Below are 18,556 nucleotides of genomic sequence, written 5' to 3' on the forward strand. Positions count from 1 at the left end.
CTGATGCTCTTCCCATAGTGCACCCCCTTTACCTGCTGCCAGGTCAGGGCTAACTGCCTCTCAGCTCCTCCCGCACCCTCTCAGCCCCTGTGGCCCCCAGGACCACCTCCTCCTCTCCTCCCTTACTCTCTCCTGTGGGCTTTACTTTCCATGTGCCTCTCAGAGCATTTGATCACGCCTGCCTTCATTTCCACTCTTCAAGGTGATGTTTTACTGTCCTGACCAAACGCTTCGCTCCTTTAGGACGGGAGCGGGACATTCCTTGGTCCCTTTGGCCCATCCTCTCTGGGCACCTGGCTCAGTGCTTTCTGTACAGAGGTGCTCACCAGGCCCACCCAGGTCCAGTCACTTCAGGCTTTTATTTTTTTTAATATTTATTTACTCATATTTATTTATTTGGCTGCATGGAGTTTTGGTTGTGGCACACAGGATTTTTAGCTGAGGCATGTGGGCTCTAGTTCCCCGACCAGGGATGGAACCTGGGCCCCCAACATTGGGGGCCGAGTCTTAGCCACTGGACCACCGGGGAAATTCCCTCACCACAGTCTCACTCCCCTCGTTTTGTTTGTATGTTCACGTGAGACCTGCCCACAATCAGGCCCACTTGGCATCTGCTCCTGGCCTGGAGGGCAGGGTGTGCAAAGTCTCATGAATACAAGCAGTGTGTGAGGCAGCCTTGCCCAGGGCTCTTCCTTTCTTGCTGTCACTGCCACCCTCAGCCTATGAGCACCGATGAAACCCTAAATCCCACCAGACACGTGTGCTGTGTTTTTAGACAATTCTTTTACCCCACGTGACAGCTTTGTCTCCGTGTCGTGGAACTGGATTGGCTGTTACTCCCTGTCAAGCCTAGAGGTGATCATTTCGAGACAGAAACACTTTCCTGTCCCTTCTGTTCGTTTTTTATCTTAAGCACGTCACTGAGTGTCACTTTCAGAATTCCTGGCAGTGCTGGGATTTTTTGGCTCTGTTGTTAGAGAGCAGGTATGCATATTCTGTTACTAGGCTGTGGAAAATGTGCTGCTGTTAGAGCAGGGGCTTGTTCACAACGTGATGGGATGTGGGTCTGTGGCGTGGCTGTCTGCTTAGGGATTCCAGGAATGGCGAGGAGGCTAGACGTGTTTCTCATTGTGGGTCAAGGTAAACCATTTGTTTCAAGTCGGTGATAACTATTACATTCAATGTGTGTGGATATTCGTGCAAGCCTAGCATTCGTGGGTGCACTTGGAAAGCGTGTTTGGTTCACTTTGGACGCCTGAAGGGTCATGTCTTCATTCTTTATGCTTATTAAAAAGTATTAATACCTAGGTACATGTGAGCAGTGGAAGCTTTGAAGACATGTTTAGAGATGAGACTGAGGTATCTGTGGAAGTCTGTTCCCACCCCATGCCCTGAGACAGAAGCTTGCTAAGGTGTCCAGAAGCTGCTCTAAGATGTGTTCAAAGCATGGAGGTTCCTTAAAAAAAGTAAAACTAGAACTGCCATATGACCCAGCACTCCCACTACTAGGCATGTACCCAGAGAAAACCATAATTCAAAAAGACATACACTCCCCAGTGTTCATTGCAGCATTATTTGCAATAGCCAGGACATGGAAGCAAGCTAGATGTCCATTCACAGAGGAATGGATAAAGATGATTGGTACGTATATACAGTGGAATATTACTTAGTCATAAAAAGGAACAAAATTGGGTCATTTATCCAAAGAGATGTGGATGGATCTAGCCTGTATACAGAGTGATGTCAGAAAAACAAATATGTATGGATGGAATGTATATTAACACATGTATGTGGAATCTAGAAAAATGGTACAGATGAGCCTATTTGCAGGGCAGGAATAGAGATGCAAACAGAGAATGGATATGCGGGGAGGTGGGACGAACTGAGAGAGTAGGATTGACATATATGCACTACATGTGTAAACAGATAGCTAGTGGGAAGCTGCTGTATAGCACGGGAAGCTCAGCTCAGTGCTCTGTGATTACCTAGAGGGGTGGGATGGGGATGGGTTGGGAGGGAGGTCCAAGAAGGAGGGGCATATGTATACATATGGCTGATTCAGGTGGTTGTACAGCAGAAACTAACACAACATTGTAAAGCAGCTATATACCCCACCGACACACTCACATAAGGCACTGAGTGAGCCATCACGAGTTCGTCTTTTGGTGACTTGGTGTTAGGGATGTGCCGTTTTACCCCGTTAGACAGTAAGCCCTGGTCTGATCCGTCTCTCTTCCCCCACCCTGATCTTGTGCTTTCGGGAAGAGAGAACCACAGTGAGATCGAGAGGCGGCGGCGGAACAAGATGACTCAGTACATCACCGAGCTCTCGGACATGGTTCCCACGTGCAGTGCGCTGGCCCGGAAGCCTGACAAGCTCACCATCCTGCGCATGGCTGTCTCTCACATGAAGTCCATGCGGGGCACCGGGAACAAGTCCACGGACGGTGCCTACAAGCCTTCGTTCCTGACGGAACAGGTACCTGTTCACTCCTCGTCTGTGCTCCTTGCTCCCCTGGTAACCACATTCCTGGGAGGGCAAAGAGTGGCGAGAATGACAGCGTCACCAAGATGAGATAAACTGCATGGGGTGAAAGGCTGAGGTGGGGACGAAAGCAGGCAATTTTATTCCTACACTTCACTAGGGAACTCTCTTCTGGGGACTGTCTTTCTGATTTTGCATCCTCTGCTTTTTTTCCCCCACCATGTACCTTAATAAGACAGGCTTCCCTGATGGCTCAGTGGTAAAGAACCTGCCTGCCAGTGCAGGAGATGCAGGTTTGATCCCTCGGTTGGGAAGATCCCCTGGAAGAGGAAATGGCTACCCACTCCAGTATTCTTACCTGAAGAATCCCATGGTCAGTGGAGCCTGGCTGGCTACAGTCCATGGGATCGCAAAAGAGTCAGACACGACTGAGTGACTGAACAACAACCACCTTAATAAGAGTGACTGAACAACAACCACCTTAATAAGACATCACTCAAAGCAAAAAGAGATATTGTGCTTAGCACATGCTAACCCAGGAAAAAGCCAGCAAACCCAGTTCTGTGCTAGACTAGCAGTGACGGTCGTCATCATGAGGAAAGTTTTGGTAGATGTCGCAGCAATCATAGTGACAAGGACTTAACAGCCAGCACGTAGCCGGCCTCTGCCCTGAGCCCAGTTGAAGTCATGTCCTTTCTGTGCAGGATTTCATTGAATCCTTATTCTGGCTCAAGGAGGAAGCTGCTGTTATTCATCCCCGCTTTAGAGATGAAGAAGTGGAGGCTTTGAAAGTGTCTACTGCTCAGTGCAGACCAAGAGGTGACACAGGGTGGTCAGACCCCAGAACCATGTATTTTAACAGCTATCCTGGTCTTTGCAGAGTTGGGAATAGTGAACCCGAGAGGTGGTCTGTGGGAAGTATTGATCTATTGTAATTTGACCATTCCACATCCTGGAAGGCCTGTGTTCTGGGTCCTTGTTCTTCCCCGTGCTGGTCAGATACTGTCAGCTTGTATTCTCTCATCTGTAGATAAACATGAGCTTTCTGCCTTCCTGACCCTGAGGGCTTCTTCAGGATAAAGGGGACAGTGGACTTGGTGCCGGCAGGGGGACAGGGAAGTGATGTGTTGTCAGGCACACGGGCAGGAAGAAGTGTTCAGGCTCGTCAGGGGCTGCCTGGGACAGAGTCAGCGCTGGCCTGCTGGGAGGGAGCCCCACATGTGCATAGAAAGAGAGCAGAGGAAGGGGTTCCACATGGGTAGACTTGAGAAACCGGTGAGAACAGAGCCTTGAAGGAAGGGGTGAGAAGATGTGTCCAGAGACAGAATCGTGTGTTTTGCTGGAGTGAGGAATCTAAGCATTAGGTTTAGAAAAAGAGCAAGGAAAGAGGAGCTCACATGAATTCCTGTGTGGCAGACTTTTTAGCAAGGGTTTTTTGTCATCCCAGTGCCCATATGCTCTTCATCTCAAGGTTTGAAGAGCTGTGGCAGTGGGGTGACCCTCGCTGGGAGCCATGGAACACGGTAGTCCAGGGCAGAATGCCCAACCCATTTCCACCTCTGTAAAAGGGTTAACACAGCAGTGGCTCCCACCTGGCAGGGTTGTAGAGACAGGTAAGGGAGGAGGCAGAGTAGAGTGTTTAACACGGGGCTGGAGTGGAATGAAAGATGACTAGCTGGTGGATAGTGTGAAAGTAGTGTTAATCGTTTAGTCATGTCGGACTCTCTGTGACCCCGTGGACTATAGCCTGCCAGACTCCTCTGTCCATGGAATTCTCCAGGAAAGAATACTGGAGTGGGTTGCCATGCTCTCCTCCAGGGGATCTTCTCCACCCAGAGATTGAACCCAGGGTCTCCTGCATTGGCAGGCGGGTTCTTTACCATCTGAACCACCAGGGAAGCCTAGCTGGCAGGTAAGCAGACAGAAATGCATTATGCACGTCCTAACCGCTGGGGTTAGTAAAAGGCTTTTCCTCTACATTTCTTTAATCCTTATAAAAACCCTGTTGGGGTCCCTATTTGACATTAATTTCTTTAAGTGACTGGGGATTAAAAACATGGAGGGACTTTCCTGGTGGTCCGGTGGCTAAAGACTCTGTGCTCCCAATGCAGGGGGCCCAGATTTGATCCCTGGTCAGGGAGCTAGATCCTGCATGCCCTAACTAAGAGTCTGCATGCTACAACTGAAGATCCCACATGCCACAACTCAGACCTGTTGCAGCCAAATTAATAAATATATTTTTTAAATGCTTTTTAAAAAAGAAAGAAAATGGAGAAAAGAGAGAAGACAGTTATGCAAGTCACATGCATCCTCTCCCCCCATTCATCTCTCCGTTCCTTGGTAGGCTGTTGATAATGACAACAGCCACATATGTTAAGTACCTACTGTTCGCCAAGCCCTTACTAAGTCCTTCACATTCAAGATCTCATTTAACCTCACAAAATCTTTCCCCCTACCCCAAGAAAAAAGCATGAAAAAAAAAAAAAAAAAAACAGCCAGAAGCCAAAGATACTACATCCGGAGCCCAGACTTGCACAGTGAAGTGGAAGAGCTGGAGTTGGTGGTCTCCTTTGACTCCACCGTCTGCGCTTTGAGACCTTCCTGTTGGCTTAACAAAGATAGGGGCAAGACTGCTTCTGGATTCAGGGCACAGGACTTTGGTCATGAGTGGGGTGCTCCCAGAAGATGAAAACCAGAGGGGAGGGTGTAGAAAGAGGGGCCCGTGAGGAGGGTGAGCTCTGGCCTATAAGCCCTTCCCACAGTCCCTAAAAAGGGCTGAAACTGTGAAAACATAAATGGAGTCAACTTGTCCACTTCCTCTCCTTTGGAGATAGAATTCTCTACTTTCCCAGACAACCTGTTTTATGTGTTACCGTCCTTCCTGTTGGGAAGACCATCTCAACACTGAAAATAAAACTGCTGACCCAGTCTTCTGAAGTAAGTCATCATCAAGAGGGATGGCACAGCGGAAGTGCGAAACAAGACAAAGGGGGAAAATAAACGTTTCTTTAAAAAATGATTGTATAGCCCGCTTCCGCACCCAATTCCCAGGCAAAGGATGTTAGAGTTCTGACTCAGCCGAGGGCTCGGAGACCTCCCTGGGTTCTGCTCACCAGCTGACTCACGTTTCCTAGTCTTTGAGCTTTTGGGCGCCCTCAGGTCGGACGCCAAGGGCGGGGCCGGATGCTCCAGGCTCCACACAGGTGGCCCTTACTCTGTTACGGCAGGGCTTCCAGTTTTTGTTGTTGTTGTTTAGTCACCCAGTTGTTTCCAACTCTTTGTGACCCTATGGACTCCTCTGTGTCTGCCAGGCTCCTCTGTCCTTGGGGATTGTCCAGGCAGGAATACTAGAGCGGGTTGCCATTTCCTACTCCAGGGGATCTTCCCAACCCAGGGATCGAACCCGAGTCTCCTGCTTTGGCAGATGGATTCTTTACCACTTGAGCCACCAGAAGCCCACCTGCAATTACACGGAAGCAAGGAATTTGGGGCTTCCCAGGTGGCTCAGTGGTGAAGAATCCGCCTGCCAATGCAGGAGATGTTAGAGCTGTGGGTTCAGTCTGTGGACAGTCCATGGACAGAGGAGGCTGGCGGGCTACAATCCATGGGGTCACAAAAGAGCCAGACACAATTTAGCGACTAAACAACAAAACAGCAAAGAATTCCCAGCAAGAATTGTTTGCCAACCGCTGACCAGAAGAATCCCTTTTTTCTTTGGGGCCTGAGCAGTGTGTGAGGTGGATGGAGAGCTGGCTGTGGACTCTGGCCCACGTGGAAGAGTTGGTCCCCAAGTCCTGCAAGGATGGAGCCCCTTGCATTCAGCAGGAAAGGGCCCCTGAGCCTGGCATGAGACTGACAGGGGAGATAGCTGCCCCTGGGCTGCCTGCAGGCACTGCAAAGAAAAGGCATCTCATTTGAACAAAGTTGATCTTGCCCACTCTGCATCCCTCTCGGGATGTTGAGGGCTTCCTGCCGCCCATTCATCCATCCTTCCTGCCGGCACCAACAGTCATGAGCCTGTGAGTCAGTGTGACTCCAGGACTGGCACAGCTAAACTCTCTTCTCACCGCCAAGGGACACGGACAATGTTGGTATCCCTGCCACCTCCTGGGATTACCCTGGGACTCTGTTGAGATGTCAGCTGTCACAGAGTTCTGGGAGTTTGACAGATGATGTAAAGTGAGGCCCTCATATCCACTGCCAGCATTCAGCTCAGAAAGGAAGAGAAGAGGAGTGGGAGCACTAGCAGCATGGCAGGCGGTGGCTGGGGAGACGCCTGCTGCCTTTCCTTCTCTCTTCCCACTTTCTCGTGGTCCTCCCCTCCCTTCCCGGACCATCGTGTGCTCCAGTGACATGACTGCAGTTTGAAAATGTAGGAGAGGCCATTCACACCTCTGTGACCCAATACTTTCTGATTCCACTGGGCTGGGAATTTCCTCTTTCCTTAAGCGAGAGCAAGTTAAGGGACTTCCTTGGTGGTCCAGTGATGAAGACTTTGCCTTCTAATGCAGGGGGTGCGAGTTTGATCCCTGGGCAGGGAGCTAAGATGCCACATGCCTCATGGCCAAATAAAAGCATATTTTAACAAATTCAGTGAAGACTTTAAAAATGATCCACATTTTAAAAAAATCATAAAAAAGAGGACTAAAGACAGTTAACTGTGTTTGGAGCAGCTGTATCTTAGGGCTTAGTATGAGCTTTCTGAACTTCTTTTAAAAAAATAACTTATTCATTTATTTTTGGCTACACTGGGTCTTCATTGCTGAGTGGACTTTCTCTAGTTGTGAACAGCAGGGAGTACTCTTCCTTGTGGTGTGGGGGCTTCTCATTGCAGTGGCTTCTCTTGTTAATGGAGCACAGACTCTAGGTGCATGGGCTTCAGAGTTATGGTGCACAAACTTAGTTGCTCCTTGGCACATAAAACCTTCCTGGGCCAGGGATTGAACCCGTGTCCCCTGCATTGGCAGGCAGATTCTTATCCTCCGTACCACCAGGGAAGTCTGCTTTGTGCACTTTTAAAGCTCATTTTCCGGGAAAAAAAAAAGAGTTCCTAAAAGCATTTGTGTATCATAATGAGCTTCTGAATGAAAATTGAAGGTTGCTAATAAGACTGTTTACCTGACCTGGGTTTGTCCATGTCAGGTCCTCATCGTGATCTTCTCTTCCCAGGAACTGAAGCATCTCATCCTTGAAGCGGCTGACGGGTTTCTGTTTGTAGTGGCAGCTGAGACGGGCAGAGTGATTTACGTGTCCGACTCTGTCACCCCTGTGCTGAATCAACCCCAGTCAGAGTGGTTCGGGAGCACCCTCTATGAGCAGGTACATCCTGACGACGTGGAGAAGCTGAGAGAGCAGCTGTGTACCTCAGAAAACTCAATGACAGGTCAGTGTCGCTCTCTCCATGAAGTTTTCTCCCTAGAGAAAATCTTCTTTCCTTAAACATACCAAGGAATAACACTGGAACAAATATATTACATATGTAAAATATTTTACATATTACATATGTAAAATAGATAGCCTGTGGGAGTTTGATGATGACGAAGGGTGCCCAAAGCCAGTGCTCTGTGACAACCTGGAGGAATGGGGTGGGGAGGGAGGTGGGGGGGCACAGAATAGTAGGGGACACATGTATGTCTACAGTCGATTCACCCTGATGTATGGCAGAAGCTATCACAATACTGTAAAGTAGTTATCGTCCAGTTAAAATAAGTAAATTTTAAAAGTACTGGGAAGTTTGAGGTCAGAAAAAGTTGCCTACAGGTGAAGAAAATGTTTGACTGCTTTCATAAAGGGTTTGACTTGTTTAATAGTTTCATTTATCCTGTAACATGTTAAAAACTCATTTCTTTTTTTAAATTTTATTTTATTTTTAAACTTTACATAATTGTATTAGTTTTGCCAAATATCAAAATGAATCCACCACAGGTATACATGTGTTAACGCATGATTTTTTCCTATATTTTACCTCCAATTATGGGATGTTGCCACTAGGAGGCATTGTTTACACATTAGCCACAACCCACAAGTGTGTGATTATTTATGAACCTAATCATAGGTGTTGATTTTCCAGGCCTTACTTATGGGAAGTGAAATTTCTTATTGAGACATTTAAAATACAGTTAGCTCTGCTATACCACAAAATAACATGTTATAAAAATCACTGCAAGAAACAAAATCATGAAATAAAAACCAGAGGGCTTGGGAGGGGAAAGTGGGCTAGATTTTTAGATAAGAACAAAACTAGGAACCTAATAAAAATGGGAGCATTGCTTGACACATTAAGTGGCTAAGAAATTTATGGCACTTGACCTTGAAACCTGACTTGAAGCTGACTTGTTTAAGTGAGCCTCAGAACTTGGGTGTTGGTGTGAAAGTGGTCCAAGGATCATTGTGTGAAATCAGGCAGAAATCAAGAGCTGTAACACAGCATGTGGATAGTTGTGGCTCATAACACACGTGGTAAATCAGGGCAGCTGCTGTGTGCCAGAGTGTGTACATTTTGTGAATTCCGGTGTGGCTCTATTCAGCTGGGTGCAGTTTCTGTGTTCATGTAGTCCTTCTTACAGATAAAATCAAGCATAAGCAAACACAGAATTCACATTCTGATCAAATTGTCACCCAATGTATCAGTGAATTGCATTTTTAATTGTTTTGTTTATTTATTGGGCTGTGTTGTGTCTTGGTTGCAGCATGTAGGTTCTTTGTCGTGTCATGCGGAATCTTCCGTTGCAGTGCACAGACTCTCTAGTTGTGGCTTGAAGGCTCAACAGTTGCAGCACATGAGCTTAGTTGCCCTTTGGCCTGTGGGGTTTCAATTCCCCGACTAGGGAATGAACCTGTGTCCCCCTGCATTGCAAGGCGGACTCTTCACTGCTGGACCACCTGGGAAGTCCCAAGATTTGCTTTTTCAAAAAAGCATTATAGGAGAGCTGAGTATACCATGATAGGGCTTCCCTGGTGGCTCAGACAGTAAAGAATCTGCCTGCAATGCAGGAGACCCAGGTTTGATCCCTGGGTCTAGAAGATTCTCTGGAGAAGAGAATGGCCACCCATTCCAGTATTCTTGCCTGGAGAATTCCATGGACAGCGGAGCCTGGGGGGCTCTAGTCCATGAGGTTGCAAAGAGTCGGACGTGGCTGAGCAACACTTTCTACCATGATCCCTATGTTCCGCTTTATGACAGATCTGTTTGTGCAGCGTGTTCCTCCTACCAACACCGAGAGCCACTGGAGTCTCATTTTCTTCTGAGTCTGCCTAAAGTACCTCTTCAATGCTCGGCACACAGTAGGTGTTCCGCAGAAGCCTGGTGAGCAGTGAGGCAGTGCTTTTATATTGTAGTTTCATGCATTGGAGAAGGAAATGGCAACCCACTCCAGTGTTCTCGCCTGGAGAATCCCAGGGACGGGGGAGCCTGTTGGGCTGCCATCTATGGGGTTGCACAGAGTCAGACAAGACTGACGCGACTTAGCAGCAGCAGCAACAGCAGCAGTCTGCTAGGGTTGACATAACAAAATACCACACACTGGGTGGCTTAAACCACTGTCATTTATTTTCTCACAGTTTTGGAGGCTGAAAGTCCAAGATCAAGGTGTTGACAGGTTTGGTTTCTGGTAAGAGCTCTCTCTTGGGCTGCAGACAGCCACCTTTTCGCTCTGTGTTAGGGTTAGTTTCTCAGTTACGTCTGACTCTCTGCAGCCCTATGGCCTAGAGCCCACCAGGCTCCTCTGTCTATGAGATTCTCCAGTGAGAATACTGGAGTGGGTTGCCATTCCCTTCTCCAAGGGATCTTCCCAACCCAAGGATCAAACCTGGGTCTCTTGCATTGCAGGTGGGTTTTTTACCGTCAGAGCCACCGGGGAAGCCCCTCTCTCCAAAGGGCCCAAATCTCTGGATAGGAGTCCCATGTCCAGTCTTCTCACCACTCAAGATGAGCTGGGTCTATACCATACTACCAAACTATACCCCAATAAAATTAATTTTTAAAATGTTTTTAAAAAGTGACAGGAGTACCGCTGTTTCTGAACAATAATAGTAATTTTCTCAGTGTTGGTTATCAATGACACACACAAAGGAGGAAGGTAATGAAGGATTAAGGTATGTGGACAGTGTCTACGATGTGCAGGGATGAGCTCTCCGTATGTGTAAAGCAACGGTGCTGAAACAGACTCAGAGAAAGACATGGTCCGCCATTGCACAGCTGGGGCTGAACGAGAGAACTCCCTACAGACATCGTAGGGGACACGCCTTGGGAAGTTAACGATCTTGGAAGGGATGTGAAAGGGAGAATACATCAGCCGGGAAGTGTTGGTTTGACAGCTGAAATCACCTTCCCTGAAAAGAGCGGTCTTTTTTTCCCCCGACTCCAGTATGTGAACACAGGATGTGGCTTTATGAAAGCAGTCAGGAGACCCAGCTGTGGTAGTCAGTGGGTGGGGGAAGTGATGGTCAAAGGCAGGTCAGTTTCCGGATCAAGGGTTTAACAAACTGGCTTGCCAGAGTTGGGTGGACACTTCTGTCTGTGGGAAGTTTTAATGTGTGTGGCAGTGTTGAAAAGGGCAGCGTGAACCACATTTGGAAAGAAAGGTCCCTGGAGTGGACGTTGGATGGTGGCCTTGGCAGCCAGAGCTGGTGTAGTGGAGTGAGTTCTCCAAGATGCCAGAGAAGAGCCAGTGAACCCTGAGTGGCTGGGCTCCATGAGGTTGGGTGGAGAAGGGTGGTGAAGAGGACCGGGTCTCTTCTGGAACCAGAGAGCGTGCAGTGCGAATCTCCCAGGACACACAACGTGAAAGCATATTGACCCAGCGCAGGGAGCTTGGGATAGGGCCTCAGGGTTTTGCTGGACCAAGGACTGGGCGGGAGCTGGGCTTTGCAGCCAGCCAAAGTACAGATGTAATGAAAACTAGTAATAAAAAACCGCAGGGACAATATGATGCCTTCAGTGATTGGACTAGGGCTTCTCAACCCTCCTGTCCTTAGGCATGGTGGGTTTCAGGCCCGGAGAGAGATGACATGGCCCATTGGATGGGGCATCGGGTGGGAGGCGGGGTGTGGAGCCAGGCAAGAACTGCTGGGGTGGGGCTGATTTAACCAGGGCAGCCTGGCGCACTTGACCCAACGAAGTTCCCCTTCTCTGAGCCTCCCAGTCAGTAGAGAGTCCCTGTTCCATGCATAGGTTTTGCAGGGCGTCCTGGACTGAGCATGTGGGGCCTTGCGTGTGCGTGGTGACCGGGGGATAAGCCACCTAATGACAGTGGGGCCTGCAGATGCCCATGCTGACTTGAGGATCCCAGAAAAACAGTGCTTGCACAGAACTGTTGTCACTGCGGGTGGTGGTGGTGAGGGAGTTCTTCTTTGTGGAATTAAAATTTTTCCCCTGGCTGGAGGAGTGGTGACAAAGAGTGTGTCAGAAGATTCACAAAGTCTCCTTGGAATGGAAACCAGGCATCATGGAATTGTTCAGTTGCTAAGTGGTGTCGGACTCTTTGCGACCCCATGGACTGCAGCATGCCAGCCTTCCCTGTCCTCCAGTATCTTCCGGAGTTTGCTCAGATTCATGTCCATTGAATTGCTAATGCCATCCAACCATCTCATGGAGTGGTGTGGACCAGTGCAATGATGTGACTTGTCTGTGAATAAAAGCTGAGGTTTATCAATGTGAGGAGGGGCAGGGGAAAACCCTCACCTAGCAGCAGCAACACTGCTCATAGAGAAAGTGCTGGGAGGGCCTTGGGAGCCCCTTGCTGGTTTGCAGTCTGCGATCTTGGCTGGTTCCGTTCTCTGCCTCTTGTGCTCCTTATCTCAGCCTAGGACATTGCTAGGGCCCTTGTAGCTCTATTCTACCCTCTTGCCCAAGGCCCCGGTATAGAATCTAATCCACTGATTGGAGAAATGGTAGGAGGTTGGAGAAGAGGAACTAAAAGCTGCCACCAGGTTCCTGCCTCAGGGCCACACCCACAGGCCCCTCTGGACCCCATTCCCATGAACGCTTCCTTGTGGGTTGTCACAGCCTGGTGGGGCAGGGTGGCAACATTGGCCCTGGAAACCGAAGAGCTATGCAGAACACAGGACATCAAAAGTAAGTGGGGAAATGTTTTCAGATCTCTAAGAAAAAGTTAATTGAATCTTAGCTTTCCATGAAAATGAAAATTATACTTTAAGTATTATTTTTAAATAATTGTTTTTAAAATGCTACACAGAGACATGCATCATGTAATAAGGGTAGAGTTTTCTGTCTCTGAACAATTATATAAGTGACTTTTGAGTAGAAGGAAAAGAGGTCAAGAAATGACTGAAACTGTGTGCATGCCAAGTCTCTCAGTCGTGTCTGACTCTTTGTGACCCTATGGACTGCAGCCTGCCGGGTTCCTCTTTCCATGGGATTCTCCACGAGAGGCTTGCCGTGACTTCCTCCAAGGGATCTTCCTGAGTCAGGGACTGAACCTGCGTCTGTTACGTCTCCTGCATTGGCACGTGGGTTCTTTACCACTAGCGCCACCTGGGAAGCCTCTCAATGGCCAGTATCCAGTTGAAATCGGATAGCCAGTAACCAGATTTTGCACATCCAGCTTCTTAGGTTTGAATCAATAAAGTTCCCAAAGGGAAAAAGAAGAGCCACAGAGAAAGCATATTCATTCTCCAGGACTCAGATTGGCTGTAGCTTGAGGGGGATCCTGCTGAGGAGTGTTTACTCACAAGAAGAACCCAGCTCCTTGTGAGAACTTATCTTGGTAGGAGAGTCAATGGGATCTGTCATCTCCCGCTGAGTGACTCTGGATGTAAACCTGGAAAATCTCTTTGCAAACAATGCCTGGGGGGTGGGGGCAGGCAGTGCTGAACTTTCCCTCTGCAGGGGTCATGGGGATGTTGAGGGTTCTAAGGCTGATGAGAGGGAACCAGTGCCTTCCTCCCAGAGACCTCCATGCCAATGGGAAAGAGCAGCCATGGAACCGGTGTGGTTCAAGTGACAGAAGATCAACTCCAGGGGATTGAGTGAAGAAGGAAATTCATGGGCTCGTGGAACTGAAAGGGGTGTATTGGCTTCAGGCTCAGAAGGATCCAGGTAACTTGAGCCCTGCTAGCGAAAGCACAGTCAGTCTCTGTTATTCGCACATTTGATGTTGATGAATTTGATAGTAGCAAAATTTACTTGTAACCCCAACATCAGTACCCACGAAGTGTTAGAGGTCATTTGAGGACTGGCACAGAGGCCACACGGGAGGACACCCTGCCTTCTGGTCTCAGCCCTCATAACTAGAAACACGTGCTCTTCTCGTGTTTTGTGCTGTGACGTTTGGTCTCTTTGTGCTTTCTGTCAGTGATTTTGCTGTTTAATGTGACCCTCTAGAGTGGTGCTGAAGTCTCTCTAGTGTCCTTAAGCACAGGGCTGTAATGTGCCCTCTGGAGAGAAGACGTGTGTTGGATAAACCTCGTTCAGGCATGAGTCATAAGTGCTGTTGACTGTGAGTTCAGTGTTATGAATCAAGATGTGTTAAAGAAGGTGTCTTTAAATAGAAACACAGAATATAAGACTCTGTGTCCATTGATTAATAGAGTGTTGTGACCAGAGGCTGGCAGGAACATAACCCTCAATCTCCCTTAGGAGCAATGGTTCAGTGTTTGCTCATTTCACTGTTTGCAGTGACTCCACAGAACAAAACTACTGCGAATGGTGAGAATCAACTGTGTGTCTTTTCTCCTAGCTTTGTTTCTTTTTAAAGCTTTATTGAGGTGCAACTGATATACCAAAGATTGCACATATTAAATGTATACAATTTGATGAGTTTGGACTTAGGCCCACACCCATATACCATTACCAGCTTCAAGGTATTAAACATACCCTTCACCTCCAAAACTGGAGAAGGGAATGGCTACCCACTCCAGTATTCTTGCCTGAAAAATCCCATGGACAGAGGAGCGTAAAGGGCTATAGTCCACAGGGTCGCAGAGTCAGTCAGACACAACTTAGTAACTGAACAACAAAGCTTTATAACACCAGCAGAAATAGGTTGCCTTTTCAATACTTCTAGCAAAAATCCTGGGACTGGCTCTCCTGGATTAGCTTGGGCCACCTGCCTTGCCAGTGGCCAGGGAGACTGAGCTGGCCTGTGAGGCCAGCGTCTCCACCCAAGACACTTGGACCCAAGAGCAGGGGAGATGTGATTTCCTGGGGAAGTTAGTGCAGTCACTCAAAGGGAGAAGGGAATGCCGAGCAGGCTGACCGCAAGTTGGTGCTGGCTGGGAGAACCAGGCTCAGGGTGATCCTGGGGAGGGGTGGGTGTTCTCCCAGAGAATGGGGAGCATCTCCTCTTACTGGGAATGCTGGGGAGACTGGGGTGACAGGATTCTGAGCTGAAGATGGAGCCAGTGTCAGGTATGGAGGAGGGCAGTGGTCAGGTAGAAGGCTGATGGAGGGAGGGGCCCTCCATCAGAAATAATTATTATGGATCTCAGAGTGACCTGAGCTCCAGCTCACTGTGTGGAGGGAGAGGAACCAAGGAGGGGTCCCAGTGGTACCAGACTCTATGACTGTAACGGGATGCGCCCGAGGGGTGGGGCTCAGAGGGCCAGCAGTGCAGCCAGCTGCCCAGGAGAGCACAGAGGGGGCAAGCCCTTCTCTGTGTCTTACACGATGTAGCCTAAGACCCCTCCCATCCCCCAGCCCTGTCCCCTGACCCTCTCCCTGTGGGACAGGGACAGCCCTGGTCCTGGCTAGCAGACACTGGAGACTCCTGTTCAGTGACCTCGAGCACTGCGCTGTGTAGGAAGTGCCTGGATCCATGGACTTGTCAGACTAGGTTTATTGGTCCCTTTCCCCACTTTGATTTTCTGTGGCTTTGTTTCTGCTTGGCTCTTTATTCAGAGAATTGGGTCAGCCTTTTGGTTCAATATAAGGAAAAACTTTGCAGTTGTTAAAAGTGTCCAAAGGCACAGAGTATAAGCAAGGCTGGATTATATTTCTTCTTTCCTCCTTCCTTCTTTCTTTTTCTTTCTGTCTTCCCTTCTTTCCTTCTTCCTCTCCCTCCCTTCTTCCCTTTCTCTCTCTCTTCCTCCCTCCTTTCCTTCCTTCTTTCCTTCCCTTGTCTTCCTTCCTTCTTTCCTCTCTCCATCTCTTTCTTTATCCAGTCATTACTTTTTAAAAGTCATGTATGTGGGACTTCCCCTTTGGTCCAGTGGTTAAGACTTCACCTTCCAATGCAGGAGGTGCAGGTTCGATCTCTGGTCAGGGAGCCAAGATTCTACACGCCTTGTGGTCAAAAAATCAAAACATAAAACAGAAACAGTATTGTAACAAATTCAGTAAAGTCTTTAAAATTTAAATCATGTATTCATTCATTCAACAAATACTTGTTCTGCACGGCCATAGAAAGCTCATCTGGGACACAGCCTGTCCTTCTCATCACCGACAGGCGTTTCCAACTGTTGTTGGATGAATGGACCCCCATTTCCTAACTATTCCAAATGATTTTTGATAATCTGGGGCGAGCCTCAGCAGGATTGCTCCCCAAAGGCTTTAGCCGGAAAGCTCCTGTGCATGATTCACATGTCCCAATCAGCTGTGATTAAGCTTCCCTATCTTCCCAAGAGCTTTGCCGAAGTCCAGAGATGCTTTCAGTCTTGGATCACTGGGTTTGGCCGGGCCGCGGTCAGGCCACAGGGAGCAGCTCCCCAGGAAGCCTGCTCATCCAGCTTGGCTTGACGACCTGTCATCACACTGCTCCTGGGAGGGGTTAGGATGCTACATAGGCTCTGCAGTCTCCCTGCTCGTCTGCGAGAGGGGACGACGCCTGCGGGACTCAGTGCTCGTTTCACTTTTCTTTTCTCACCCAACCCCAACAGTGAACTATTCATAGCTATAGCAGACTCTTTTACCTTTTTAAATTAATTAATTAGATAAATAATGTATTGTTTTTGGTTGTGCTGGGTCTTTGTTGCTGAGCGCAGGGTTTTCTCCAGTTGAGACGATTGGGGGATACTCCCTAGTTGCGGTGGCTTCTGTTTGTGGAGCACGGGCTCTACAGTATGCAGTCTCTAGAATGTTGTGGCACACAGGCTTAGTTGCTTTGAGGTGTGTGGAATCTTCCCCGACCAGAAATCAAACTGGTGTCCCTGCATTGGCAGGCGGATTCCTAACCACTGGACCACCGGGAAAGCCCTTGTCTTACATTCTTATAGCACGTTTCTACCCTATGTTAGTAGAAACATGCTGCAGATTAGACCCAATCTTGTGAGGAGAGGTGACCAATACACCAATACACCTGCCCTGCCCTAGGACTGGGGGAAGGGGTTGGCACTGGTACTTTATAAAAGCTTTCTGGTGACTCTGATGCACAGGTGGGCTTCAGAACCCTCACTCCTCTGGGCCTGAGTGCAGTTCTGTTCATGGAACGAGGGCGGGTCGTGGTGGTGGTGGTTGTGTTGAACTTATTTCACAGGTGAGGAGCATGGTGCTTGACATCTCACTGGGAGCTTCCCAGGACCATACAGCTGAGGCCCAGCAGCTCCTACAGATGGAGCTCATCCTCAATGCAGACAAAACATCTGTTTCTTCTGAGGCATTGAGATACAAAGAAGCCTGGAAAGCCTTGGCCTGGCCCAATGTAGCACATGCAGAGCAGTCCAACCCTGGACTCTGGGGGCCGTGCTCAGAGGGAAGACAGGGCAGCAGTCCAGTTCAGGGTCACATGAGTTGTAGATGGTGTCAGAGCTTTGAGACTACAGTCAGATTCCCCAGGGGTCTCCAGGATCCCCTGGTCTAGTGCAGTGGTTCTCAAAGTGTGGTCCCTGGTCCAACTGTGTGAGCATCACTTGTGAACTTGTTAGAGGTGTCAATTGTGGGCTGAACCCCAGACCTACTGAATCAGAGGCGCCAGGGGCCCAGTAATCTGGATTTTCTCCCATCCTCCACATCATTCTGCTGCACGCTGAAATCTGAGAATCACTGATTTTCAGAAACCATCCTGGAACTTGAGCTCAAATCACCCGGATTGAGTCCACCTCTATTTTAACTTTGTCAAGCTCTTTCATGTCTTGAGTTTAGCATTCCTCCTCAGAAAGATGGGGATACATGGTTTTATAAAGAGTCTTATGAACAATGAAGCTGAAGGCACATGTGTATTTGACCTTGGGAGGTAGACCCTGGTAAGATGTAGTAAGTGTGCTCTGTGAACCAGCAGCACCTTCGTCTCCTGGGAGCTTCTTAGAAATGCAGTCCTAGGCCCTATCCTGAGCCTGCCGACTCAGAGTCTGTTGGGTTGGTCAAAAAGTTCATCTGGGTTTTTCTGTATGATGTTATGGAAAAACACGAACAAACCTTTTGGCCAACATATACATTTTAATGAAATGTCCGAGGGATTTATGTGCACGGTCTAGACTGAGAAGCCCTGAACTAAAGAATTCAGCAAGTTGTGGTTGGGGACTTGCGGCAGCTGGGGTCAGGGGCATCCTCTGACTGCTAGGCATGGCTGGATACTGGCAGGAAGTGGTAGAATTGGCCCCAGCACCTTTTTTTTTTTTTTAAGACTTTTTTGATGTGGACCATTTTTAAAGTCTTTATTGAATTTGTTACAGCATTGTTTCTGTTTTATGTTTTGGTTTTCTGGTCCTGAGGCATGTGGGATCTTAGCTCCCCGACCAGGGATTGAACTCACACCCCCTGCATTGGAATGCAGAGTCTTAACCATTGAGCCACCAGGGAAGTCCTGGCCCAGCAATTTCTGCTGACCAGCTTGGATTTGCCCAGCTCATGGGTCCAAGGCCAGGCCTTCAGGGAGAGCAGTTGGAGGAGCAGCCTTCGGAGGTTTGCAGCCCTGGGACCTCACTCAGTAGCCCACACGTGGCAGACTCTCTGTCCGTGTGGGGAGGAGGTTGGCAGCCCTGGGACCTCGCTCAGTAGCCCACACGTGGCAGACCCTCCGTTCGCGTGGGGAGGAGGTTCACAGCCCTGAGACCTCGCTCAGTAGACCACACGTGGCAGACTCTCCTCTGCGTGGGGAGGAGGTTTGCAGCCCTGGGACCTCGCTCAGTAGCCCACACGTGGCAGACTCCCGGTCCTCGTGGGGAGGAGGTTAGCAG

The 18,556-nt window shown here is 48.8% G+C and overlaps 1 protein-coding gene across 12 annotated transcripts in view; it reads left to right on the plus strand.

The window, feature by feature from the left end:
* ARNT2 (aryl hydrocarbon receptor nuclear translocator 2) overlaps positions 1-18,556 on the plus strand; it is a 203,414-nt gene that overhangs the window by 67,471 nt on the left and 117,387 nt on the right. For all 12 annotated transcript variants that reach the window (XM_061394582.1, XM_061394572.1, XM_061394571.1 and 9 more), the window contains 2 exons: positions 2,266-2,479; positions 7,655-7,868. In XM_061394582.1, coding sequence (XP_061250566.1) covers positions 2,266-2,479; positions 7,655-7,868 — 428 coding nt within the window. The remainder of the gene's footprint in view (positions 1-2,265; positions 2,480-7,654; positions 7,869-18,556) is intronic.

Source organism: Bos javanicus, chromosome 21 (genome assembly GCF_032452875.1).
Source record: "Bos javanicus breed banteng chromosome 21, ARS-OSU_banteng_1.0, whole genome shotgun sequence".
NCBI classification, from domain to species: Eukaryota; Metazoa; Chordata; class Mammalia; order Artiodactyla; family Bovidae; genus Bos; species Bos javanicus.